The sequence below is a fragment of the Rhinatrema bivittatum genome, chromosome 5 (assembly GCF_901001135.1).
Source record: "Rhinatrema bivittatum chromosome 5, aRhiBiv1.1, whole genome shotgun sequence".
In the NCBI taxonomy this organism is placed as follows: domain Eukaryota; kingdom Metazoa; phylum Chordata; class Amphibia; order Gymnophiona; family Rhinatrematidae; genus Rhinatrema; species Rhinatrema bivittatum.
The window spans coordinates 378,188,850-378,216,021 of NC_042619.1; the positions used below are offsets into that span (position 1 = coordinate 378,188,850).

The window sequence follows — 27,172 nt, forward strand, 5'->3', positions numbered from 1 at the left end:
CCGTCCATGCCCTATTTTTTTTGTCAAGATTATTCACACAAACTTTTCATAAGCTGTGTGCACGAAGTTAACGTTTGGCTGGAAGAAATACCAAAACACTCGGGTTCTCGTGTACGCGACTTGAAAAGCTCTGCACCCAAAGACTTTCGGCGCTGACCTCTAGAAATAGATATTCAGCTCTTCTGAATGAAAAGTGATTGTAGAATCCAAACAGCAAATCATGGTAAGCATAAATAAAATAAAATAAAATAAGTGGTACAGTTAGCAGCCAAGGAATTCAGATTTGGCAATGCAGAGGAGGCCTGAAGCTGCATCTTACTTGTAGAGTCTTGCAAAAAGTCAGTGCTCAATGTTTTGTGACACTTACAATGTGAATAGTTAGCATATACACTAATTTAATAACCTTAAGGCAAGATGAGCTGAAATGTGTGTCCTACTGAGAAAAAACTACTTAGGGAGCTTGGACTGACCTGTTTCCACCAAAGCAGTGATGAACATAGGCACCCTACCTTTGATTAAAAATATACCAGTTATAGATTGTGTTCCTCTTAGCTTTGGGGATCACGATGTAATTTGAAGCTTTATTTCATGCTGTAGACCTTAATATAAAGTAAACAGAGCTCTGATTCTACAAGCATTTTTATCTTGGGGGAAGGGGGGAGGGGGACTGAATCTGAAGTCCTTTTAAGTACGTCAAAGGAAAATAAAAAACCAAAATTGTTGAAATTGTATTGGAGTGCAGCTAAATTTGATTATATATTTTTAATTCAGTTTCTAACAGCTTGAAAAAAACAAACAAAAAACAATGTGCCACCTTTGGTGGTTATGCTGCAGGATTAATTGGATCAGAGTCCATTACATTTGATCAGTTGTATATTTTTTTTTTACATCTTGCATTAAAACCGAAAGATATTTCAATTATATATTCTTAACTTCTCATTTTCGGCACTGCACTTCTGAGCGGTGTCCAGTAGGGGCTGTACTAAAACTATCAAATGTATTTTAGCCATCTGCACAAGGCTTAAGAAAAAAAAAAAAAGGGTGTTTAATTTATTCTTTGACATCCATCTTCCAATTCAGGAACATCTTTATTCAGTTTTAATTGTTTTGTCCCTTACTTTTTTTTGCCATGCCTTGCATATAAGCAACTAAAGTGCGCATTGTCAAACCCCCTTGACAATCTTTAATAAGGGTCAATACCCTTTGGTAATAAAATTGATATTGCTTCAAGAGACCCCGTTTTCACTAGGTTGTGAACTTGTATATAACTTAAGGCTTTAGACAATATGCATGGCCTAAAGCTACCACAAGGTCTACAGTGAAAACATACAATTTGCAGCAGTGAGGGTAAAGATCTTCATGTGGATGATGGATTTAATGGATTAGGAAGTCAGAGAACTTTTGACAAACCACAACTCTGCTAATCCAAATAGGGAATCTGAACTACATTTGAATTCACATCACACTACACCTGGAAAGAATTAGTCTAACACAGCATCATCAATCATAGTGTAGTTGTCAGTTTTGACATCCTTTAGGTCCACATTGTATGCTTAATGACTACATTACAGGAAATGTAAACAGACACCCAAAGTACAGGGATGCCCTGTATATTTTATTCCCTCTAGGTAGTTTTGAAGCATGCAGGCTTATATATAAAAAAAAACCAAAAAAACCCCAATGCCTTAAATATTACATTTTGAGTTCACAGTACAAGAGAAGAAACAGAATAAAATTAACAAACTTCTGTGAACCAAGACTATAATGCAAGGTGGTGATGGGAGGGGGATTTGGAGAATGATCTGCTATCAGTTGTTTATATGCCTCTCCAAACTCTTCAGTACAAGAACATGAAGCAGTGATTTGCTTGTAGTGATTCGGGAGACCTTCGTGAGCACAGCACAAGCCACGATGTATTAATAATTCATGAGGGGCAAAAGTCCTGGAGAACGGTTTGAGTGCAAGACCGGAAATGAAGAGCTCCCACAGGGACGTTTTTGTTTTTTTTTTTGTTTGTTTTTGTTTTGATTTCCAGATTTCAGTTCCAGAACTGAAATCTGGGAAAATTCAGGTTATTTAATCAAAAACAAGTTTAAAGAAAACGCTAGAAGCTGCTAGAAATGAATTATGCCATGCTTCTTACAGCTTTCGTGGTATTTGCTGTATGTTTTAAATACCCCATCATAATTAGAAACTGTAACTTACAAGATGGTGGGTTTTTTGTTTTGTTTTGGTTTTTTTTTGGAACAAACGATAGTAAAATTTATTAGTTTGCTTAATAATGCTTTGGCTATACAGACCTGATAAAAAAATGCTTTCCTATGCGCCAGTCCTTCATACCTATTGCTTCTATGCAAATGAATGAACCATATATTTAATAAAAAGTAAAAAAAAAAGTAAAGCATCAACTAAAAGTAGATAGTATGCTAAGATGTTAAAATAAGTTAAAAACTAGTCTGCTAAATGAAATGGATTTCTTATATGAATAAGAATTCATTAAATTCTAAAGATCCCCAGATTTACCAATCCCTCCATCCTTCCAAAGAAATGAAGGATAAGATGTTAAAAAAAACCCAAAACCTAAGGGATCACAACAGTAGATATCCAATAATAGATTAAAATGTTTTTGAAAGAAAGGAAGTATTTGAAAGCAAAATTCAATTGTTGAATTAAAACAGACATAATTGCCTATTTGCAGCAACAAGCTTTTTAGACTAAGGACATATTTTGGGATAGTAAGAAGTGATGCAAATAAAGAGATGACCTCAGAAGCCAGTCAAAGTTGAGAGGTCTAAGGGCCCTATTCTGAACTAAATACAATACCTGCTAAATGAATAGGCTTCTTATTTGTGCACTGAATGCTCACATTTTTAACAGGTTCCTATTTTGTATTTAATAGGTTTATGCTGTGGCCCACCAGAAAGCACAACATGGGTATGAGAGAAAAAGGGTTTATTTGAGAGGGACAGCTCCAAAAATGTAATATGTATTGCAAAACAAATAGCAGATTTATCTTTTGGGAGAGGTAAAAGATTATAGTAACTCGATCACCTCATATTTCATCGTAAAAAAGTTATTTTTGTTTTAAAGTATTTTCATTATAAATTCTTAATATACAAGAATAGGGAACTATGTTTAACATTAATTTATATATCATTTCCCTTGCATTGATTTCTTAAGACTCAAGCAATTAAGAAACTATGTTGCAAACTTATTTTGCTGATAGACTATTTTTGCTTTTCTAAAAACTGTAACACACTATTTTAAGCTGTAGAAACAAGACTTTGTAACTATTGAAATAAATTGAAAATATTCAGAGCTTTAATTTCAGTTATGTTGGTACATTTATAACCACTGTCTCTTGGAAATACATTGAGGAAAACAGTTCAGTCTAGGCAAAACCAAAAAGTTCAGTACAAAAATAATTATTTTGAAAATAATGGTTTCAGCACCATATGCTAAAAAATGTCAATGGTGTTGTATTAAAATTGCTGAAATTACTTTAAGTTTCTAGCTCCGATTAATTTCAGCAATCACAGTGTCATTATTTTTCCACAGCCAGTAATATTTCCCTTGTATTTATTTATTTTTGGTAACAGACAGTTTTATTTTTAACTTAAAATCATTCCCTAGAAAAAGCACATCTGCAAATTATATCCTCTTAAAAAATACAGAAGACAAATCCTATATTATTTTTGATTTGCAAAAGTTAATAGAAAAATAGAGACAAAAGATATACAATTTCATTTACTAAAGAAGTGAACTGAAATATTTACATTTTTTTAAAATAAATTCAAAATAAAAAAAACAGGTTTGTTTTCTCAACTTTTCAACTTGTTTTTGTATGTAAATCTTATTATGATAAATCTATCTTTCAAAGAATCTAGTCAAATGTAATTTTGTTTTAAATCACTCATTGCATCAAAATCCCTGTCTGCAGTTGCTAATAATATGAATTATCGTATTTTGTTACGTTTGTGCAAAATGATGTTGTGTGTGTGTGTGTGTGTGCTAGCAAAAATAGTTTTAGAATAATTCCATTGTTGGAATACCTACCTTCAAAACTGAGAGTTCACTTGACATTTGTAAGATTTACTCCCACAGTTCCACTACTTGTTGTTACTGATTTCAGTAACAAGAACTTGCCAGAATTGTGGAGAAGCAAACCTTCAAATGGGATTTAAAGAACAGAATGTTTTGCATCTGTCATTCACATGGAAACTTTATTTGTGGAGGAAGAAAATAAAATGCAAGCATCTTGTCCTAGAATTGCTCAGTAAAACTATTCACATTTCTGTTCTTTCAAAGAATGCTGACAATCACCTTTTCTGATGACATGTTCAGAATATGTTTCCTACTGTATTGACTGAGAGTTGCGCCAGATTTAATGAAAACTGTGCCATGCTCTCACATATAATAAATAAGTACCCAATTAGAAGTGCAGTTAAGCCAGGAGCACAGATATTGTCTTTTATATTAATATCTATTGTACTTCTTTAGCATTTAATGCGAATCTCTTCAGCTGACTGATGCCCGAAGGGGGAAACTAACAAATCGCTCAGCTGGTGGCTGACACTGGTCTTGAAGAAATCTAGTAAGGAACATTTTGCAGTCTTTCAGAACCTCTACACCAGCTGTCACCCAGCCATGGGTGCTGAAAAGCTCCTGTCACTTCATCCAAAGGGGATTTACTTGGTCAGAAGGAAAATTTAAATACAAAGCATACAGCTAGGCTAATGAAAAGAATTATAAGTGCACAAGAGCACATGTGTATCAGATAACTAATACGTCTTAGGACATTTCAGATACCCAAAAGCCAGTATAACTGCCAGAGGCAGGGCTGAATACATATGCAATGACCTTTGCCATTTGAGGTTCCTTCTCCGCTATTCAAATGTGCAGGTCTTTCTTCTCGCCCTGTCTTAACGCTCCCATTTTCTTCAGTAAGACATAAAAAGAAAGGCATTCTTCTTGAATCCGCCCTGGTGATCAAGTGCATGAAAACCCACATATTTTTTCTTATTGTTAACCTTTACTGAAGCTCTCCTATTTTTTCCACCATCAAATTTTAGCAAAACACTGTTTCAACAGCAAAATATCAGAAACAAAGAGGCGTCCGTCTGGATTCCCCCTCCCTCACTTAACTTCCTAATGAACTTTGCTGCCAGAGGGTACAGTTTGTACAGAATGACTAGGATACAAAAGTTAAAAATATATATAAAAGTATATATATTTTTTAAAGGAAAAATGAATCCATTTGTGGTATGAACCTGCTTGCCTTTCAGTTTGGCATACAGTATTTTCTGCTTAATTGTTATAGTTAGAATGATAGCAGAATGCAATAAGAAAACATGACTCTAGGATCTGTTGCTCTTGGCTGATACAATTAAACAGTTAACCTGTCATGTTGGACCCGGTTAGGTCAGTCGGCTTACCACTGCAGTTAGAACAAAACTGTTAGTGGCAGCGTCATGCTGATCCGACTACAGCAAACTACAGTTACTCTTTGGGACTGTGGCATCCCACCAGCCCTGTTTGGTTAACAGAAAAATGGGGAGGTGCCTGTTGCAAAAAATAAAAAAAATCTGTTTATTGAAGAAAAGAGAAATACCACAGTGCAGGGACACATATGGTATATGGACTGTGTCATGGGACAGGGCACAGCATTGAGAGGCTTAGGTTGTCCAAGATGGGTAAATGGCAGAACATTTGTTGTTCACTTGGTGAAGAGCAGGATGATGCAGTGGTGGTGGTGGGGGGGGGGGGGGGGGGGGGGAGTGGGGGTGCTCTTCCCGCTGTTTCACTCTTGTCACACAGGGTAATGAATTAAACAGTGAGACTGCCTCAGAAAAGGGGGCAGGCAGGCACTCCTGCTGCCAAGGTCTCACAAGGTGTGGTCTGGGTAGGTCCAGTTCGGTGGCACCTGATGATCGGATCTCCAGCACGGTCAGGCAAATGCATAAAGATTCATGAACAATGAGGGAGAGATTAACCTGGAAATCAAATCGAGAATACTACTACTACTACTACTAATAAAAGCAGTGGAATACAAATGTTCAGAGCAAAATAAAAAATTAATCTGTGACGATTTCAGGTGCGTGATTTTTTTTTTTTTTTTTGATGGAGTCAAAAACAGCCCTTACAAAATTAAACTACTATGGTGTGAACTGAAATTCAAACCCTTTTGCACTGAAAGTTGCACAGCTCAATCCGTCGGCCTTTAGAGGTCACTAGAACTTCACTACAATATTTACAGATGTTGAAGGGAAGATTAGGAAAGCGAGCTGAAGACTCATGCAGACTATACAGTATACGGTTTCACTGGATGCGGTACACTATTATCTAAATTTCTTCACATAGACTATCATGTATCTAGCTCAGTAAAGCTGATTAGTGAAGCAGCTTGACTCTGACATATTCCTTTGTGCCAGCCACATGCTGCCTTCCACAGCCACCTTATTCACTGTGGAGACAGGCCTGAAGCAAGATTGTAACACAACAAAATGCAAATGAGATGAGCCTTACACCACTTAAACTGAGATGGCTGTAATGTGTAACAGCTTAATGTGCCCACAGATGTGATTGATACCCTTTCCTTATCTGTAAAGTGCCTCATTTCGAATGCATAGTTTTTTTTTTTTGTATTATTCCGACTCTTTTTTCCTAACAATATATTTTCTTCTCTGCCTTTGCCCTGGACATGAGAGAAACTTGTCAGCAAGTGTCTATTCTTATATAGAAAAAGAATGTATGGTTTACGATCATAAAATTGTAATAATATAATAAACAGAATTCTAAAAATTTTGAATATACTGAAGATTTATTGCATGAGCTGTTGGCCTCGTAGAGTGAACATATGACCAATAGGTGCTATAAAAGTTGAAGCCAAAGGTCAACGTGATCTTTCTGTTCCTTCAAGGTCACACTCTTTTTCCTTAGGGTCAGTAGAGTTACCTATAAGCAATAATGTTTAGGGGTAGGCACAGAAAAAAAGTTAGTTTCGGTTCATTATTTCAGATCATGTGCCTTTTGAAATTGTTTTGTTCATTTTGTTTCCTAATTTCGGTAATTTATTTCATTATGTCATTTCATTTGTTTCCTTTAAAGTCAATGGGGGAAGGAATGCATCCTAATTTGGAGTCCAAAATTATGTTTTTCTAGCCATATTTAATGAATATTCCAGGCAGGCATCAGAAGCAGAGGTAACAGCACACCTAGACCCCAAAAGTGAGAAAAAGTGGCACCAGCAATGACAGAAACACCCCAAGGAACCGTGAGAGAGGGAAAGCATCACAAACAGGGTGAGAACACGCTAAAGGCAATGTGAGAGGAGCATAGTGGTACCAAGAGAGGCAGGACTATCCTAAAGCACTGAGAAAGGGAGAAACAAGCAAAAACGATATCACATATACTGCAGGGCACCAACAGAAGGGCAAAGGACAACAACAACAGTAGGGATGTGTATCTGTTTTAAACAAATGGTCCATCCAAACCGAAAAAGGAATGGCAAGATCCAAAAAAATAGCCTTGCATGAGAATACCCTAAAATCTGGGGTATTTTCATTTTGAGAACTAAAAAATGACGCAGCCCCCTTGGGTCCACCTTGTTGATTTCAAGAACTTCTTAGTGGCCTCTTAAGATGCTTCCAATCTCTTTCCTGTCCCCCAAAGAATGCTGTGGGCTTCGGCCTATCCAGCTGCGCTGAGCAAAGCCCAGCTGTGGCCTTCCTGAGCCTCTCCAACCCTCCACTTACCCCGTGAGAGTCCCAGAGAAAGAAAGGAGACTTACTCTCTCCTGCTGTACCTTAATCCTTTAAGAAATGTTGCTGGCATTCTTGAAGTCAGTGCCAAAGTGACATCAAATTGGTGCTGGCCTCAGGCTGGTTTAGGAGTAAATCTCAGATAGTACAGGAAATTGGGAAACCAGTATTGCTTTTCTTTGAGAAGCAATTGTGAAGGTGGGGAAAGCATTCTATTACATTTTTGTACACTTGTATTTTTGTATATTGGTTCATAAGCCTATTTTCTGGATTGTGCTAGCATTCCCTGGAAAGGGGAAGGAATGGAAGAGGGAGCGGCGGTGGGAGAGGTGAAAAGCTAAAAATCATTTCTCAGTGAGTCAGCTTGGGTTTTGGATAGTGTTGATATTTGTTAAATTAAGTTGTTATTATTGTGCGGTTTCATTTAAAGCACTGTTTCTTCTGTGGTGTAATGCTGAATATATTCAATAAAATCTTATAAACAAAAAAAAATGGAATATGAAACTTTTTTTTTAACTCTTTATTTAACAATTTTAACCAAACATACAACAATCGTAGTCAATATGCAAATCCATGAAAACCTGTTACGGGACCAAGCAGGGAACATGCTGAATAAAGTATAATAGTTTAAGCAAGATATTCATTTTTAACAAATTAATATGACCCTCCCAAGTAATAGGGAGATTTGTGAAAACTTATGTGAAACCATATGTGAAAACTTCATTTAATTTTCCTCAAAATATCTGAATAATTTGAAGAAAAGAGATTGTGAAAGTCTCTCGAGAAGTAAATACCTAAATAAGTAAAGCCAGTTAGTACCTTGCGAAATGCACAAAAGCAATCTGGGATAAGCATTTTGGGATCAATAGGAAAAATGTCTGATTTAGTAACATTGATTTTATAACCTGATAACCTCCCATACCTATCTATCAAGGATAACAGAGGGGGACTGGAAATAGAAGGGGGCCGCCAAGTCTATAAGGACATCATTGGCATATAAAGACATTTTCTGCTCTCTCCAACCTAAACAAATACCTTGAATATGAGAGTTCCACCAAACTGCAACCGCAAAGGGTTCAATATCTAAATCAAATAGCAATGGGGCCCAGGCATCCCTGATGGGTACCCCATGCTATATCAAACCACGGAGATAAAGAACCATTAATCAGCAGTCAGGCCCTGGGACACTCATACATCACTTTAATCCAATTAAGAATCTATCTGGCATTAGCACAGTGCAAAATCTGAAAGAGAAAACAGCAGTAGAGCCTATCGCAGGCCTTTTCGGCATTTCTACTTAGACATTAATTGGTTTCCCCCATGTTCTAATGTAAACCGGTACGATAAGACCTGGTCTTGAGTATCGGTATAGTAAAAGAAGTTAAATAAATAAATAAATAGATAATATTAGAGCTTATTTACCTGCTTTTTTCACCATATAGGATATTGAATAAACTCCACGTATTGGCAATAGAGACACTCCCCTTAATAAATCATGTTTGATCATAATGTAAGAGATCCGGTAAGAGGGTCTCCATCTGGAACTGTAGAACCTTGGCCAATATTTTTAGAATGTAGTTAAACAAAGAAATGGGTCTATAAGACCCACAGTCACTAGTATCTTTACCTTCTTTGTGAATAAGAGTAATAATCACATCTGTCTGTCTACCCAGACTGGCAGATGCCAGAAACAATGAAAACAGTAATGGACCCAGATCCTCAAAATATTTTTCATAATTCTCTACTGGGAAGCCATCCAGGCTAGGGCATTTTCCACCCAGTTGTACAATGGCATTCTGAATTTCTAACATAGATAGGTGAACCCAGTGCCTCCACTTGAGCCTGCTGCAATTTAGGGAGCCCCAACCCAATTAAAAAATCATCAATCATAGTGTCCTCCACAGTTGGGGGGGGGGGGTGCATAAAGCTCTGAGAAAAAGTTAACAAAGAAGATTTCAATCTGTACAGGATTAGGCATCCTCCCACCCGTAGACGTCTTAAGCTCTAAGATATAAGATTTACTCACCCGGTATCTAACCATCCTAGCCAGCAAAGTAGTAGGTTTGTTACTATGCTCATAAAATCATAAATGAGAGTACTTAAGCACCCAAGTAACCCTCCTGATCTCCAAAGTATTAAGCTCCTGATGAAGAGACTAACAACATAAATCTGAGAAGAGCCATCCTTTTTATGCTGTCTTTCCAATTCCAATTCTTTAGAAGCCTCCCACCAGAAAAGAGGAGAATAATCCTCCTCCAGATTAAACTCATTGAACTCAAGTCTAGCATCCCTCATCAGAGTCGGAAAATGTTTGTCACTCAACGCACAATAAAGCTCTGGAATTTGTTGCCAGAGGATGTGGTTAGTGCAGTTAGTGTAGCTGGGTTCAAAAAAGGTTTGGATAAGTTCTTGGAGGAGAAGTCCATTAACTGCTATTAACCTTTTAGATCCCAACGTTCCACAAGTGGAACATTTTTTTAAATGATTTTAATTACTCCAAACCTAAAGAAAATCAAATTTTCAACCATTTAGCTTGAGAGTATAGAACTTGAACAGTCTAAATCCAAAAATGTGATGTTCCAAGATGAATACTCTTAAAGATATGAATATGCAAAGTAGGTCAAAAACTGAAGTTTTGACATAGTATGACCGTTTCACCTTTTGGTATGATACTGAGTGTCAATAAAGGACTTGTGTGATATATTCAAGTTCCCAAGGGTTTTCTGATCATGTTGGCATAAATCTTTCTTTTGTAGGTAAGATACAAATTGATCAGCACCAATTTATGTTTGCATGTTCCACATGTGGAACGTTGGGATCTTTGTGGTTCAAAATATACACATTTTTGAAAAATGAATAAAATGCAAAAAACGGTTCACAAATATTTTAAAAAATGGTAAATTACATATAATCCCATGCTCTCTCTCATGCATAAACATACACACAGACTTCTCATTCTCATGCTGTCTCTCAAGCACATACACAGGCTTCACTCCCATGCTCTCTCTCTCTCTCAAACATACATACACACAGGCTTATCACTCCCATACACCATATGAGGAATCTTACTGTCTCCTGGGCCTCCATCTCAGGATGCAAGGACTGAGCAAGGTCCTCTTCTCGGGCCGCGGGAGACTAGCTCCGCGACAGCGTCTTCTTCTCGGGCCCCGCGAGACTAGCTCCGCACGAGCGAGACTAGCTCCGAGACGCCGTCCTCTTCTTGGGCCCCGCGAGACTAGCTCCGCACGAGCGAGACTAGCTCCGAGACGCCGTCCTCTTCTCGGGCCCCGCGAGACTAGCTCCGCACGAGCGAGACTAGCTCCGAGACGCCGTCCTCTTCTCGGGCCGCGCAAGACTAGCTCCGCACGAGCGAGACTAGCTCCGAGACGCCGTCCTCTTTTCGGGCCGCGCGAGCGAGACTAGCTCCGCGACGGTCCTGTTCATTTCCTAATTTGGAATACAATGAAAACTCAGAAGTACTTGACTGTTGAAGAAGCAGTTGAACAAGTTTTGGGCGATTCTGAAGCTACAGAAGCTGATATTGTGATTTTACCACCATCAGATAATTTAGAAGACTCAGATATCGAAGATATCAATGACGAAGACCTAGCACCAGAAGTACCAGCAGATGTGTGTGGTGAAGTGGAAGTTGCAGTTGAGTCACGCGATGAGGAAGTGGATGAGGATGACAAATTGCTATCAACCTATTGTCAAGAATCAGGAGATACCAAAAGAAAACGAAACTCAGAGAAGCCAAAGCCAAGATGGATCAAGACAGATGATTTCACGACCACAATGGAAGAGCATGCCCCAACAAAGTTGGCTGATATTCGTCCAGATCTTCTTCAAAACACATCATTTGAACTTTTCATAGAAATTATGGGTGAAGATTATTTAGAAGAATTAGCATACATGACAAATATATATGCCAGGCAGAAATTGGCAAGCATTGACACAAATGCTGACAAAATCACTCGTTTCTTCGGAATACTCTTGCACAGTGGCTATCACCATGTTCCAAAAGAAAAGCATTACTGGTCAACTGCAGAAGATTTGAGCAACCAAATTGTGCCAAAAACCATGTCAAGAAAACGCTTTGAGGACCTGAAAATCTATTTTCATATTGTTGACAATTTGCAACTACCACCTGGAAAAGCTGCAAAAGTTGAGCCATTTTATACCCATTTATCTGCTCAGTTTTTGAAGATTGGAGGTGTTTTTAGTGAAAGCCTGAGCATTGACGAATCAATGGTACCATATTATGGTCATCATAGCTGCAAAATGTTCATTCGAGGAAAACCAATTCGATTTGGATACAAAATATGGATGATGTGCAGTCCAGATGGTTTTCCATTTTCAATGCAGATTTATACAGGTGCCAAATATCAGCCAGAAGAATCAGGCACTGATAAAACTGAAAAAGTTCCACTTGGTACAAGAGTAATTTCGGATTTGATTTCAGTCATTCAAGAGCCAAGAAATCATTGCCTTTTCTTTGATAATTTCTTCACATCACACAACTTGATGGTGGAACTGAAAGAAAAGGGATTTCGAGCAATTGGCACTGTCAGAGAAAACAGAACTGGGAAATGTCCCCTAATGGCACCTAAAGAACTGCGCAAGAAAGATTGTGGGGAATTTGATTATCGTGGTGATGGAGACATCATCTGTGTCCGCTGGAATGACAGCAGTGTGGTCACAGTCATGTCCAACTGGATGAAGCCATTTCCACTTCAAAAAGCCAGCCGCTATTCTCTCAAAGAAAAGAAAAAAGTTCTAATAAAGCAACCAAAAATAATTGGTGCTTACAATCAAGGCATGGGTGGTGTTGATCTACTTGACCGGCTTTTATCAGCTTACCGCCCAACACTTCGCTCCAAAAAGTGGTGGTGGAATTTATTTTCAAATGGCTTGAACATGGCTGTTGTGGCAGCTTGGAAAATTCACTGCCATCTGCTTGGAAAAGAAGCAATGAGCCACTTGGACTTCCTACGTGAAGTATCTACCGTAGCAATGAAATGTGGCCTTTCAAGCTACCGCATCCGGAAAGGAGGTCCTACAGCATCCATAAGTGCTGATGTAAAGGCATCACAGCCTCACTTCTTGTCCACAACTTCCCAAGGCCGATGTGCTGTCTGCTCCAAAAATACTAAAAAGTGGTGTAAATTTTGTGGTAAACGTTTACATGAAAAATGTTTTCCAGATTATCATGCTTGATTTTTTTGACTAATTTTCATTCTTATGTATGATATCAGCTGTAGTATTGCAGTATGTTACAAGAATTACCTAAAATAAAGAAATGTTACAAGAATTACCTAAAATAAAGAATTTTTGAAAAAGTACTTTTTGACTCCTGAAGATCCCAACGTTCCACTAGTGGACATGCGTTTTTCTCAAAAACCCATAGTCCGATTTCCTTGAAAATTGTTTTATACCATATTTGGGTCTAGTTAACTAAGATATGTAAAAAGGGGCATCAGGAAATAAGTCCTTCAATGAGCGGGATCTAAAAGGTTAATCAAGTTTACTTAGGGAATAGCCATTGTTATTAATTGCATCAGTAGCAGGGATCTTCTTAGTGTTTGGGTAATTGCCAGGTTCTTATGGCCTGATGTGGCCTCTGTTGGAAACAGGATGTTGGGCTTGATGGACCCTTGGTCTGACCCAGCATGGCAATTTCTTATGTTCTAATAAGGACGTGTTTAATCGCCAAATGAAAGGATAAGATCCAGCAGGTGCAAGATCTACCAAGATCTAGACAGGGTGATGGTCTGATATGTCAAAATTTTACTGTCCTTAACCCTCAGATAGAAATTGGGAGTACACATAAAATAATCTATTCTGCTATACATATTGTGTCAGAGGGAATAAAAAGTGTAGTCTTTCTCATCTGGGTGGTGCTTTTGCCATATATCCATCACAACAAAATAACCCACACCCACTGTACTCCAGTGTACCGAATAGTCTGCCAACAATATTCAAAACGAAAGGTATCACCAGTATATATTTTATCATTTAACACTATATGCAAAAGCCCAAATATATGTAGGCCCCTTACTTACAGAGTCTGTATTGTGTAACAGACACTATTTTTGTATAGGGTCACCTTGCTTTAATTTGAATCAACAATAGTCCATTTTTTGTTCGAAAATTTTTCATTATACTAAAAACTAATGTCACACACTCTGAGAAAGAGGACACAGATACTCATCTACTCCGTGGTAGTAGTGCACCCGACACAGCTGTGTTTCGGACGAAATCGTCCTGCTTCAGGGGGTGTCCTTCAAAATCTGCTTATTTGAGAGCGTCGTAGGGAAGCCTTGTAATTCCTTGGAAACGCATTTTCTTAATAATCCATGGCAGCCCCGTTGGACTGCATCTCCTTTTGAAAATGGCAACCGCCTCCAGTGATAGTTATATACCCTAAGAACGGAAGTCTTAAACCGGAACTTCAGTCTTCTTTCACGTCCGTGTATGACGTCACAAGCTACAGCACAAATCTCACTAACTGAATGAGAGCGCCATTCACGGCACTGAATCTTTACCCAGGCTCCTCCCCCTGGGCGTGGCCAAGGTAGATATGCTGAAAGAATGCAGTCCCATCTCACGGCAGCTACCCAACTATTCCTGACTTGTACGTGTCAACAATCTCACATATCTGTAATCAATTCGCTCATTTTACCATTCATAGAGCGTGGGTACGGGCCCTTATTGTCCAGCAATTAGCTATTGGTAACCCTGCGGGTAACGCTACGGGCTCCCCTCTCAGGCAGAAGAAATGAACTGCCATCTAGATCAGCGAATACCAATTCACTCTCTCATTGAGTCCTGTCGGATCCACTGTATTTAAGTTGAAGATCCAAAATTGTTCTCGCATATTTAAATGGGATTGAATATCACCCCCCCGTGGATCTAGACGCACTTGTTCCAAAATCAGCCACCTTAAGTCCGTGAAGTCATGTTGGTGTCTAATGCAGTGTGGTACTATCGGCGCAGATACTTTCTTCGTTCTAATGCAACTTCGATGTTCTATAAGGTGGGTTCTTATCTTCCGTTTCGTGCGACCAATGTACAGCAGTTTACACGGACACTGAATTACATAGATTACTCGCTCGGACTCGCAGCTAGTAGATCCATTTAATTTCAAAATTCTGTCAGAATTGGGAATACGCCATTGGTTCCCTGGCAGGGACAGGGCGCACATGTCACAATGACCACACCCTTGTGTGGTCATTGTGACATGCCATTGGTTCCCTGGCAGGGACAGGGCGCACATGTCACAATGACCACACCCTTGTAGGCCATCGGCCGATCTCGATATAGTCGTGGATACAAACGTGGATTTAACCACTATATCCCTAATGTTCTGTCCCCTGAAGAAGGCAAATCTTGGTTCAGTCTGAAAGGTGGGCTGAAGGGTCAAAACATGCCAATGCGTTTTGATTATGTCAACTACCCTGCCCACTTGTTTTGAATATTGCAAGGTACATGTAGTTTTTTGGGAAAAAGGGCGTTGCTGGTATTGTAGAAGGAGCTCCCGATTGGCATAGAGTGCCCTTTTGTATGCCTTCTTAATAATAGATTTTGGATATCCTCTTGTCGAGAACCTATTCATTAAATCAACTGCTTGCACGCGGAATTCTTGAGCTGATGAACAGATCCTTCGCAGTCTCAAAAATTGAGAAATGGGCAAGCCATTTTTTAATCCCAAAGGGATTTTTAATCCCAAAGGGATTTAATCCCAAAGGGATTTTTAATCCCAAAGGGATGCAGCTTCCACACCATTGTGTGGTCAGACTGAACCAAGATTTGCCTTCTTCAGGGGACAGAACATTAGGGATATAGTGGTTAAATCCACGTTTGTATCCACGACTATATCGAGATCGGCCGATGGCCTACAAGGGTGTGGTCATTGTGACATGTGCGCCCTGTCCCTGCCAGGGAACCAATGGCGTATTCCCAATTCTGACAGAATTTTGAAATTAAATGGATCTACTAGCTGCGAGTCCGAGCGAGTAATCTATGTAATTCAGTGTCCGTGTAAACTGCTGTACATCGGTCGCACGAAACGGAAGATAAGAACCCGCCTTATAGAACATCGAAGTTGCATTAGAACGAAGAAAGTATCTGCGCCGATAGTACCACACTGCATTAGACACCAACATGACTTCACGGACTTAAGGTGGCTGATTTTGGAACAAGTGCGTCTAGATCCACGGGGGGGTGATATTCAATCCCGTTTAAATATGCGAGAACAATTTTGGATCTTCAACTTAAATACAGTGGATCCGACAGGACTCAATGAGAGAGTGAATTGGTATTCGCTGATCTAGATGGCAGTTCATTTCTTCTGCCTGAGAGGGGAGCCCGTAGCGTTACCCGCAGGGTTACCAATAGCTAATTGCTGGACAATAAGGGCCCGTACCCACGCTCTATGAATGGTAAAATGAGCGAATTGATTACAGATATGTGAGATTGTTGACACGTACAAGTCAGGAATAGTTGGGTAGCTGCCGTGAGATGGGACTGCATTCTTTCAGCATATCTACCTTGGCCACGCCCAGGGGGAGGAGCCTGGGTAAAGATTCAGTGCCGTGAATGGCGCTCTCATTCAGTTAGTGAGATTTGTGCTGTAGCTTGTGACGTCATACACGGACGTGAAAGAAGACTGAAGTTCCGGTTTAAGACTTCCGTTCTTAGGGTATATAACTATCACTGGAGGCGGTTGCCATTTTCAAAAGGAGATGCAGTCCAACGGGGCTGCCATGGATTATTAAGAAAATGCGTTTCCAAGGAATTACAAGGCTTCCCTACGACGCTCTCAAATAAGCAGATTTTGAAGGACACCCCCTAAAGCAGGACGATTTCATCCGAAACACAGCTGTGTCGGGTGCACTACTACCACGGAGTAGATGAGTATCTGTGTCCTCTTTCTCAGAGTGTGTGACATTAGTTTTTAGTATAATGAAAAATTTTCGAACAAAAAATGGACTATTGTTGATTCAAATTAAAGCAAGGTGACCCTATACAAAAATAGTGTCTGTTACACAATACAGACTCTGTAAGTAAGGGGCCTACATATATTTGGGCTTTTGCATATAGTGTTAAATGATAAAATATATACTGGTGATACCTTTCGTTTTGAATATTGTTTGCCATATATCCAACAGACCAAGCATTTCAGTGATGTCTCTCTAGAAACCCTCCCAAACCCCCAACCCCATCGGAGTCATTAATTTTTATCTAACTCAGGATAAGGGCAAATATTCCAATCCCCTCCCCCCAATACAAAGATTCACAAATCCATACTGAACATTTTGGTCATTAAACTTTCTTAAGAACTCCCTGTGGTTGACATTAGGGCCATAGATATTGGCCAGGGTAAAGTCAGTATTACAGAGAGAAAAATCAAGCATAAGAAATCTACCATCAGGATCGGAGAAAGATCTATGCACCCAAAGCAGTAGAGATTTAGCTACTAAGATACAAGCAGCTCTGCTCCTTGAGTTATAAGAAGCATGATAAATATCCCCCACCCAACTCAACTTCAGTTTCTCATGTTCTGACTTAGTAAGGTGCATTTCTTGTAGCATCAAAATCTGAGCATTTGCACATTTAGCAAACTGCAGTATATGTTTACGTTTAATGAGAGAGGAAATACCTTGGACATTTAAATAAATACAGTTAAGTCACTTATTCATTTCCCTGTTAGATAAGAAAAATAATGTCACAAGCATTAGTATCCAAACTCTGTTAGTATATAAGTAAAAAAAACAAAAACTCTGTAGCCATAGAAAATCAAGAGCCTGCAAGCCTGCACAGTACCTGAGGGAATGAGATAGTATAGAAAAAAAAAAAAGAAACCACAGTGTGCTCTACGATACAATCACTCAAAGGATCACCAAGATTCCTCATACAATTTAAACCAAGCAACCCAGCACCCAGTCTCCAGCAGAACCTCCTCAAAACCCCAACCACCCACAACCCCAGGACAGAATCAAGGGACTGTCCCAAACAACCCCCACTGCTTCAAATAAAAATCTGGTTCATAACCTCCAGGATGGGAATTATTTTGGGATCAAAGGGGAGAACCCAACAGCTCCAAATCCTATCGCACCCAAAATCTACTCAAATCAATAAAGGAAAATTCCACAAAATCAACCCTAATCCATAGCCCACCCAAAGTCCCCCCTTAACCAAAACCCACTCAGTAAAGAGGAAACCTTGGCTTCACCCAAAAACCTCCCATGCCCTGGCAAGACTGTTATGATTCTGCTCGCGGCCCTCACCTCTCTGCTGTCCTGCCTCCGCGGCCCGGAGGCCGCTGACATCCTGCTTCGTGGTGGGTTAGCCACCGCTGCCATGCTCCATTTGGCCTGGAGGCTGCTGACACTGTCTCCATGCAGCCTGGAGGCTTCCGTCACTATTCCTCCTTGCAGCAGGAAGCTGCTGCCGCTGCTATGTTCTCACATAGTCTGAAGGCCACCACCGTCGTTCCTTCTGTGTGGTCTGGAGGCTGCTGCCGACGCTCTTGCTCCTGTGGCAGGAGGCTGCCACCAACGCTGGGCCCTGGCTTTGCGGCCTGGCACCACTTCTGCTCCTCTTTGCGGCATGGACACTGCTGTCCTCGGTCCTGCCTACTTCCTAGGCACACAGCCATGCCTCTCCAGCTGACTTAAAGGGCCCACAGTGGGAGTAGTCCCACAGTTCCTCCTGATGATATCATCCTGGGTGTTCCTCTTCAGCCCTATAAAATGAGCCCTTTGTCAGTTCTTCAGGGTCTTCACAAGGAGTTTCCTGCTCCTGGATTCTCTGCTGTTCCAGCTCTTCAGTCCAGGAGGCTTCGAAGTCCATCTCTGCTTCTTCAAGACACTCTGTTCTTCATGGGAATTCACTGTCTTCATTTATGGTTCCATGTCCTGGTATCTCTATGGATCCTGCGACCTTGTCTATCTTGTTATCCAGATGTTCTTGTCTTCAGATGTCCTTGTCTTCAGTTGTTTCCTAGTCCTGATGTCCCTGGTCCAGAGGTACCTGATGTTCCTGTTATCAATCTGTTACTAGTTAGACGGCAGAGATAGCAATCTGTTATAGAGCTGTTAAGAAAGATAGGAGTTAGCAATCTGTTAGTGATCTGATGCCTGATGGGAGGAGCAATCAGTTATTGATCTGATATAGTTGTGGGTGGATCCCTGGGCCGGTGGCGGATGATCACGCCCCCGGGAGGATATTCCGAGAGGGACCACCGGCTAGGCTTAAGTATGGAGACAGACACACATAGTTCTTTTATTAAATAGGTTTTTGAAACCATCAGAGGTGGCAGTAGTGAGCTGATATGCCAGGCAGGGCTGTAGTCCCTCAAGTACTGGAACAGCGATCCAGGATGGCTGAGCTGTTGAGAAACTGTAGAAAGTGAGTAGGCAGAGTAGACAAAGTTCATGAACAGAACTAGATGACAAAACTCATATAAGGTCTCAAGGAAGCTCAGGAGCTGGAAAGGTTTAGGCCCTCGAGGAGCGAGTACCTGGTTCCACGGAAAGCTCTGAGAGAGCGATGGTAACTCACAAATGTTTGTAGTAGCGATAGCTTCCAGGCAGTAGAGAATCTTCAGAGTGTCCAGTAACATGGGCCCTCGAGGAGCGAGTACCGGTTCCTGTCTAATCTGAAAGAAAAGAGAAAGAGTGAGGCCCCCAAGGAGCGGGTACCTCTGGTAAGTCTGAGGAGGCAGAGTAGCTTGAATCAAGTCCTTATCCTCTCCTTGCTAACTCAATTAGATAGTGAAATTGAGACCTTTAAATATTGGAAGCAGGTGACATCATCTCAGGGGGACACCCCTGAGGTTCGCGCCCTTGCTGGTATTTCAATCAGAGCGCGCGCACGTGCCCTAGGTCCTCAGGCAACATAGCAGATCTGCAACGTTGAGCCAGTCCAGGGATGCCAGAGGTTGATGGCATGGAGATGCTGCTGCAGCCAGCAGTCCATCAGACCCGGAGGAAGTCGCCATAGAGATAAAGAGGGCAGAGTGAGGATGTCGGGCAGCGACGGTCACAACAGTTCCATGCTTCATGTTCCAGATGTCCCTGATGTCCTCATCTTTGAGATCCCTGATGTCCAGATGGTACACAGGTACCTCTGGATACCTGTTGCCCTGGTATCCAGAGGTACTGGTGTTCTGTTGTACCTGTTGTCCTATGTTCCAGTCCTGACCCTGATGTATCCCAGTTCCAAGTTCCAGTTCTGAGTCCTGATCCTGATGACATATCCAGAACATCCAGAATCTCTTGATCTAATTTATAATTCGACAGGTGGATCTTGAGATTTGGAAGAATCTTGCAGTGTTATTGATGATATCAGCAGCAATGGATTGAGCTGCTGTGGATGTCAATGAAGGTTTCAGTGGAAGTGGTGATGTTAAGTTACATTCAGGACCCACTTCAAAAGATGACTCTCCAGTAGAAGTTCCTGGATGAGAGATGAACTAGAATACAGCAGTATCAAGTAGCTGCTTTGGACGTCATTGAGGCTTCAGCAGAAGTGGCGATGTTGGGGTACGTCCAGGACCCACTTCTAAAGATGACTCTCCAGTAGAAGTTGCTGGATGAGAGATGAAGTAGAATTCAGCAGTAACAAGTAGCTGCTATGGATGTCACTGAGGCTTCAGTGGAAGTGGCGATGTTGGGGTACGTCCAGGAACCACTTCTAGAGATGGTGGCATTACCAGCGGAAACAGACTAGCTGGTTGCCAGAGATATCTTCCTCGGACCTAATATGTGCTGTGGCTCATCAGACACATCCTCCGAATGGATGGAACGTGACAGATATCTCTAAATTTATAATCCATGAATGCGGATAGATGTTGAATGCCTTTGAGCCAAAGTGATCGTAGAAGGCGCTAAGAATCTCAGCAGCCATGGGTTGAACTGCCGTGAACGTCACTGAGATCTTCAGGAGAAGTGGCGATATAAAGGAACATCCAAAGCCCACTTCAAGTTGTGATGCAATAATGGATCTCTTAATTTGACGAAGGGACTCCTCAGGTCTTCCACTCGATGCTGAGAATAAGGTTGCCTCCTGCCCCTGAGTCCATCAGGGCAGGAGTCTGAACCATAGCCGGTTCGCAAATCAAGGAGACTGGAAGAGAGGGTGGAGGAGAAAATGCAGTATGGCTCAAGAACAGTCCTCCCGCTGGACTTAGGCCCGTCCGTTTCCCAGACGAATGGGGCATGCAGAGACATCATGGCCGGGCTGACCACAGTACATGCACAGGCCGTGTTTCTTCCAAAATCTTCTCTCCTTGGAGGTCAAGTGTCCATGACCAAGTTGCATCGGTTCATCTTTATCAGCAGCAGAAGTTACTGGAACCATCCAAAGGTGCAGTGGTAGTACTAGCCTGTTTTAACCCAAGTAATACCTTAAGCTGGAGTTCCTTCACCTTGTCTCGGAGCCGGTGATCAATCCGAGTGGACAAGGCTATTAATTCATCCAGCGAGTCAGGTGTCTGGCGAGCGGCCAGCTTATCCTTTAAGCGGGTATCCAGGCCTCTTCAGAAGAGAGTCTTGAAACATTTTGGGGACCCAGCGAAGTTCTGCTGCAAGAGTCTTGAATTCTATGGTGAACTCAGCCATTGATCTGTTGCCTTGCTTCAAGTCCACCAAAGCAAAACCGGCAACTGAAATACGAGCTTGTTCATCAAAGACGTATTTAAGCAAGTCCATTAATCCTTCTATGTCCTGCAAAATAGGGTCCTTGTGTTCCCACAAGGTAGATACCCATGACAGAGCTCTCCCATCCAAGTATGACAGGATGTAGGTGGTCTTCAATAGAGCCATGGGAAATAAAGTTGGCTGTAAGGTAAAGTGCATGCAGCACTGGTTCAGAAAGCCCCGGGTCTTCTGGATTTCTCTGGAAAAGCGGATAGGAGCCGCCAGTGGTACAGCAGTCTTTAAAGTTATCTCTTGTAACTGACCTTCTTGGTTAGAAGCTGTGCCGTGTATCTTCTGTGTGTGTAGCTGATGAAATGTTGCAGTAAGTTTCTCCAAAGTTTCTTTCTGCTCTGAGATGCGTTGGGCCAGGCCTGGTATAGCCTGCAAGGCAGAGAGATGTGCCGGATCCATGAAGTAACAACATCCAAAGTTTAAGCCAGATCCACTGGAGTTAACATCCCAAATTAAAGCCGGATCCACTGGAGTTAGCAATCTGTTATCAATCTGTTACTAGTTAGACTGCGGAGATAGCAATCTGTTATAGAGCTGTTAAGAAAGCTGGGAGTTAGCAATCTGTTAGTGATCTGATGCCTGATGGGAGGAGCAATCAGTTATTGATCTGATATAGTTGTGGGTGGATCCCTGGTCCGGTGGCAGATGACCACGCCCCTGGGAGGATATCCCGAGAGGGACCACCGGCTAGGCTTGAGTATGGAGACAGACACACATAGTTCTTTTATTAAACAGGTTTTTGAAACCACCAGAGGTGTCAGTTGTGAGCTGATATGCCCGGCAGGGCTGTAGTCCCTAAGGTACTGGAATAGCGATCCAGGATGGCTGAACTGTTGAGAAACTATAGAAAGTGAGTAAGCAGAGGAGACAAAGTTCATGACAGAACTAGATGACAAAACTCACATAAGGTCTCAAGGAAGCTCAGGAGCTGGAAAGGTTTCGGCCCTCGAGAAGTGAGTACCTGGTTCCAGAGAAAGCTCTGAGAGAGTGATGGTAACTCACAAATGTTTTTAGCAGCGATAGCTTCCAGGCAGTAGAGAATCTTCAGAGTGTCCAGGAAATGGGCCCTCAAGGAGCGAGTACCGGTTCCTATCTGTAATCTGAAAGTAAAGTCCGAGGCCCCCAAAGAGCGGGTACCTCTAATAAGTCTGAGGGGCAGAGTAGCTTGGATCAAGTCCTTATCTTCTCCTTGCTAACTCAATTAGATAGCAAAATCGAGACTTTTAAATATTGGAAGCGGATGACATCATCTCAGGGGGACACCCCCGAGGTTCTCACCCTTGCTGGTATTTCAATCAGAGCGTGTGTGCGTGCCCAAGGTCCTCAGGCAACATGGCAGATCTGCAACATCAAGCCAGTCCAGGGATGCCAGAGGTTGATGGCATGGAGATGCTGCGGCAGCCAGCCATCCATCAGACCCGGAGGAAGTCACCACAGAGGTAAAGAGGGCAGAGTGAGGACGTCGGGCAGCGACAGTCACAACAGTTCCATGCTTCATGTTCCAGATGTCCCTGATGTCCTCATCTTTGAGATCCCTGATGTCCAGATGGTACACAGGTACCTCTGGATACCTGTTGCCCTGGTATCCAGAGGTACCTGTGTTCTGTTGTACCTGTTGTCCTATGTTCCAGTCCTGACCCTGATGTATCCGAGTTCCAAGTTCCAGTTCTGAGTCCTGATCCTGATGTCCTATTCGACAGCAGCGCAAGCCTCTGGAAGACCCTTGTTTTTAATGTTCTGCATTCCGAATCCTGAGTCTTGAATCCTGAGTCTTAAATCCTGTCTTGAATCCTGTCCAGTCTTCGGAGTTCCTTGTGCCTGCTTCTGACCTTAGCTTAGATACTGAGCCTATGTTGTTGTCTGAGTCTCCCGAGTCCTTGTCCTCGTCAGAGTATCCGGTGTCCTCGCCTGACTCTCCTGAGTCCACATCTGATTTTCCGTCCACGTCAAGTTCCAAGCATCCTTGTCTTGTCTGAGTTACAAGCATCTTCGTCTCATCTTGTTCCAAGTTTCAGTAACCTCACCTGTCCTTGACCTCCGTCCATCCTGTCACATTTGCCGTTCCCATGTGGCAGGTCTGAAAGTGCTATCGAGTGACTGGAGGGCTACCCCAGAGACCAGCATTGCGTTGTTGGATCTCTTCTGATGCGTTCAGGTTCAGCAGAGGTCAGAGTTCCTGGTCTTCAGCCTGTCCGCCTGAGCTTGGACACATCTTGCCTGTCTTGGCACTTCCTTGGAGCTTCTCTGCAGTTGCGGCGTGATCGAAGGGCACCCAAACTTCCCAGAAGAGGGGCCGCTCCCTAGCACTCCTGTAACAAAGACATCCACTAAACTGCCAACATCATCAAACGGTATAACAAATAAACACTGCCAATTTGCAAAAAAAAAGGTAGGAAAAAGGAGAAAAAATACATAAAAAAAGGAAAAGAGAAAGAAAATTAAAAGAATAATAAGAAAAAATAAGAACAGAATGTCCACGCATGAATCTGCAAAAAGACCAAAGCAGGTAAAACATTCCAGGAGAATCCAGCATCCACGGCATCAAACCTCAAGGCCCACCACTCAAAAATATCAAGAAAAGAGTACATGTCTAACACAGAAGGCCATTGTACCCCCAGCACACTTGAAAACAGTGCCAAGAGAAACAACTGAGGAAAGTGATGAAGGAGCATAAAATGAGGGTGCAACTGCTCCAGAGGAACATCATTATTACAGAAAGTCGAAGGAAAGCATCCATATGATCCCTAAACCACTTCTTGAAAGGTGTGCCAGGAAAGCAATTTTATAGCCAAGGAGATGAGAAATGTGAAGAAAAAAAGCCAATCAAAATAGTACCAAGTCCTGCCTCCAAAGAAGCTCCAGAGCACATACAACTTCCTGAAAAACAGTGGAGCAAGGAAATAAAGAAAAAAGAACAAAAAACCAAAAGAAAACCACTAGCGTGAATAAGATAATCAATTGTTCAAATTTCAGAAAGTCAACTTCCGTAGTTGAAAAAAAAAACCAAGAAAAGGAAAACACTACTCGTGTTTTGCTGCTGTTCAGGACCAGGTCCATGCATATTCAGGTCTCTGGTTTCATGTGCTGCGATCTCCTTTTTAACAGCCATGTTTCAACTTCTTTAACTGTATTAAACATGGACGTTTCTTTTTGGAGACCTGGGAACCGTATTTACAAGCCCTTCCACATAAAGCCCGAAGCTTGATTCTCAATGGATAAGATTTTTTCATCGGGATAACTGATTGGGATTTTGCTGTAGATCTCGGGGGTGGGGGGGGGGGAAGGGGTTTGGGGTTAGGGTGGGGGGTGGAAATTTAATGGAGCAGGGAATGCAGTGGATTTGGTCCGGCGCGAGGGATCTGTGATGCCTTAGGGGCACAGGAACCATGCCCCTTGGGTTTCAGAGATTCCATATTGGTTATAGTTCTTAAGAGGGATGGATCGTGTTTCCTGTATTATAAAATGAAGTGATTACCTATTTGGTTTCATCGCTTTTTGTATTTCCTAAAGTTGTCTCAGTTTATATGTTTCATGTACCGTTTCTAAAGTGGAACTTCTGTTAAGGGTATCACTCAATAAAATGTTTTGAACATAAACTCATAGATTTCCCCCAATCGCTCACCCTCAACTTAGCTGGGTACTGTATGGCATATTTGATCTCATGCTTTCACAGCTCCCAATTTGCAGCCACAAAAGCTTGCCGCTTTCACTGTAGATCAGCTGAGAAGTCAGGAAAAAACATTAGTCAGGCACCCAGATAGTGAATGTCTGCCATTGCTCTAAGCCAACAAAATCTTCTGCATATGCTGAAAATAATGTTTGACTAACACAGCTCTCGGTCAGCCACCTGGAGAGGGAGCCAGCGCCAAACTTCGTTGAGCCCAATCAATCTTCATGTAGCCCTTCTGGCAAGGGATTTTCAGTAACTCCAGGAACCATGATGAAAAAAAAGTACAAGAGTCTCTACCTTCTGCTTGTTCAGGTAATTCAATAATATGGATATTACAACACCTGGACCTATTCTCCAGGTCATCCAGCTTATCATGTATCTGAGTAACATTGCACTCCATTTTCTCTAGCTTCTCCCCATCAGAGGTTATTGAGAGCTTGAGCTCGGAAATGCATGTCTCGGCTTCTTCTATCCAAACGGCATTTTCCTGCTCAGTTTTGACCAATTTGGCAACCTTATCAACAATAATAACCAGGTGCTTATCCAGTTTCTGCGAGATTCGATCTACAAACTTTTCCAATAGGGAGTGTAAGTAGCCTTCATGTTCCAGTGTCACATTGGCCTCCATATCCATTTCCAGTTACCCATCCAAGGCCAGCTCATCTGAGCAGGCTTCTTGTTCAGCCTGGGTGCGAGCAGAGGTATTAGCGCCCTTAGGAGCCTTTTCAGCCCGCATCGTGGACAGCAGCTGGTTACTGGAACTTTTAGATTGCGACATTTTAAATTAAGTCAGGCAAAAAAAATCACAAACGATAGGTTTAATATGCAGATTTGAGCGGGAACACAGACAAGCAGCTATCACCCCGCTCACCGCATAAACAGAAGTCTGAATATGAAACTTTAAAAGAATACATAGGGATCCTATCTTTCAAAGCTTTTCACGATACAGCATTTGTGCATGTAAGTGGATGCATGGAGATTTATGCTAGTGTAATCCCTGTTTCCTCTATCTAGGGTCACCTTCCCAGCCTTGGGGAACCCTGGGATAGCTCTCCCATGATGCAGAATACACAGTCTCTAGGGTTGTAAGGTAACTTGCAGGATCAAAGCTGGCTGAGGACTCATACACCATAACAAAGAACTCACTGTACACATGAACTGTTGTAGGCTGAAATCTCCCAAGTCCCTCAATGAGTCCCAAGCAGGCACAGATTTCCTCCTGGTCCTGTCAGTCCCCAGCTGCAGTTATAATATTCCACCTCTTGTATCCACAGAGATCCAGTACTGTTCTCTTCAGCAATAAAGTCCTCTGAGCTCCAAGATAAGTTCCAGCCAGACATTGTTTATCTCCTGCTCCTTGCCCGTTCCTTGTCCAACTGCTTCACACTTCAATTCACCACTTTAGCACCTCACTCTCAGGTCTCCTGAGAGATACTTGGATTGAATTCCACCTGATCTCCTGGCTTCTCTAGGAGGGCATAATAGCTAAATCTTTCTGCTACTTGGTGACTCTGGAGAAGCCTTGTAAACAGAGCTTTTATATCCTATTCTAAACCATACCCAAAGAGGATGTAACAGTCTGTCAGTCACAAAATACCTGTCACACCCTCTGTCCTCAGCATGAGTCTCGTTCCCACAACCTTCTCCCACCCACATTGGCATAACCTTTACTGAAAGGATTCCCCTTGAGAGGAAACATCAACACTTTAGAATAACAAATCCCTTTTTTTTGTTTAAACCTTCAAACACTTCTTGTGGTACACAGAGGCCACACTAGTATTTTATATACTGTGCACAGTTTAAAAAATACCACACAGTTCTGCTCTGAAAGTAAGAGCATATGTTTTAATACATGCAAATATTTCCAGTTAAAAAAGTGCATACTTTCTCTATTTTACAAACATACGCATGCATATTTTAGGCATGAAAAAATATAATGATTGCATAATAACCCTGATGAATATGTGAAGGCAGGTATTTTATAAAGTATGCACATATACCAGTTTGAAAATACTTGCATGCGTACT

General features: G+C 41.7%; 1 protein-coding gene across 1 annotated transcript; it reads left to right on the top strand.

The window, feature by feature from the left end:
• The first annotated feature begins 11,222 nt into the window (after positions 1-11,222).
• On the top strand, positions 11,223-13,248 carry LOC115092480 (piggyBac transposable element-derived protein 3-like). The gene has a single exon (XM_029603322.1). The coding sequence runs from the start codon at positions 11,223-11,225 to the stop codon at positions 12,975-12,977; it is 1,755 nt and encodes a 584-aa protein (XP_029459182.1). The 3' UTR covers positions 12,978-13,248.
• Positions 13,249-27,172: the final 13,924 nt, after the last annotated feature.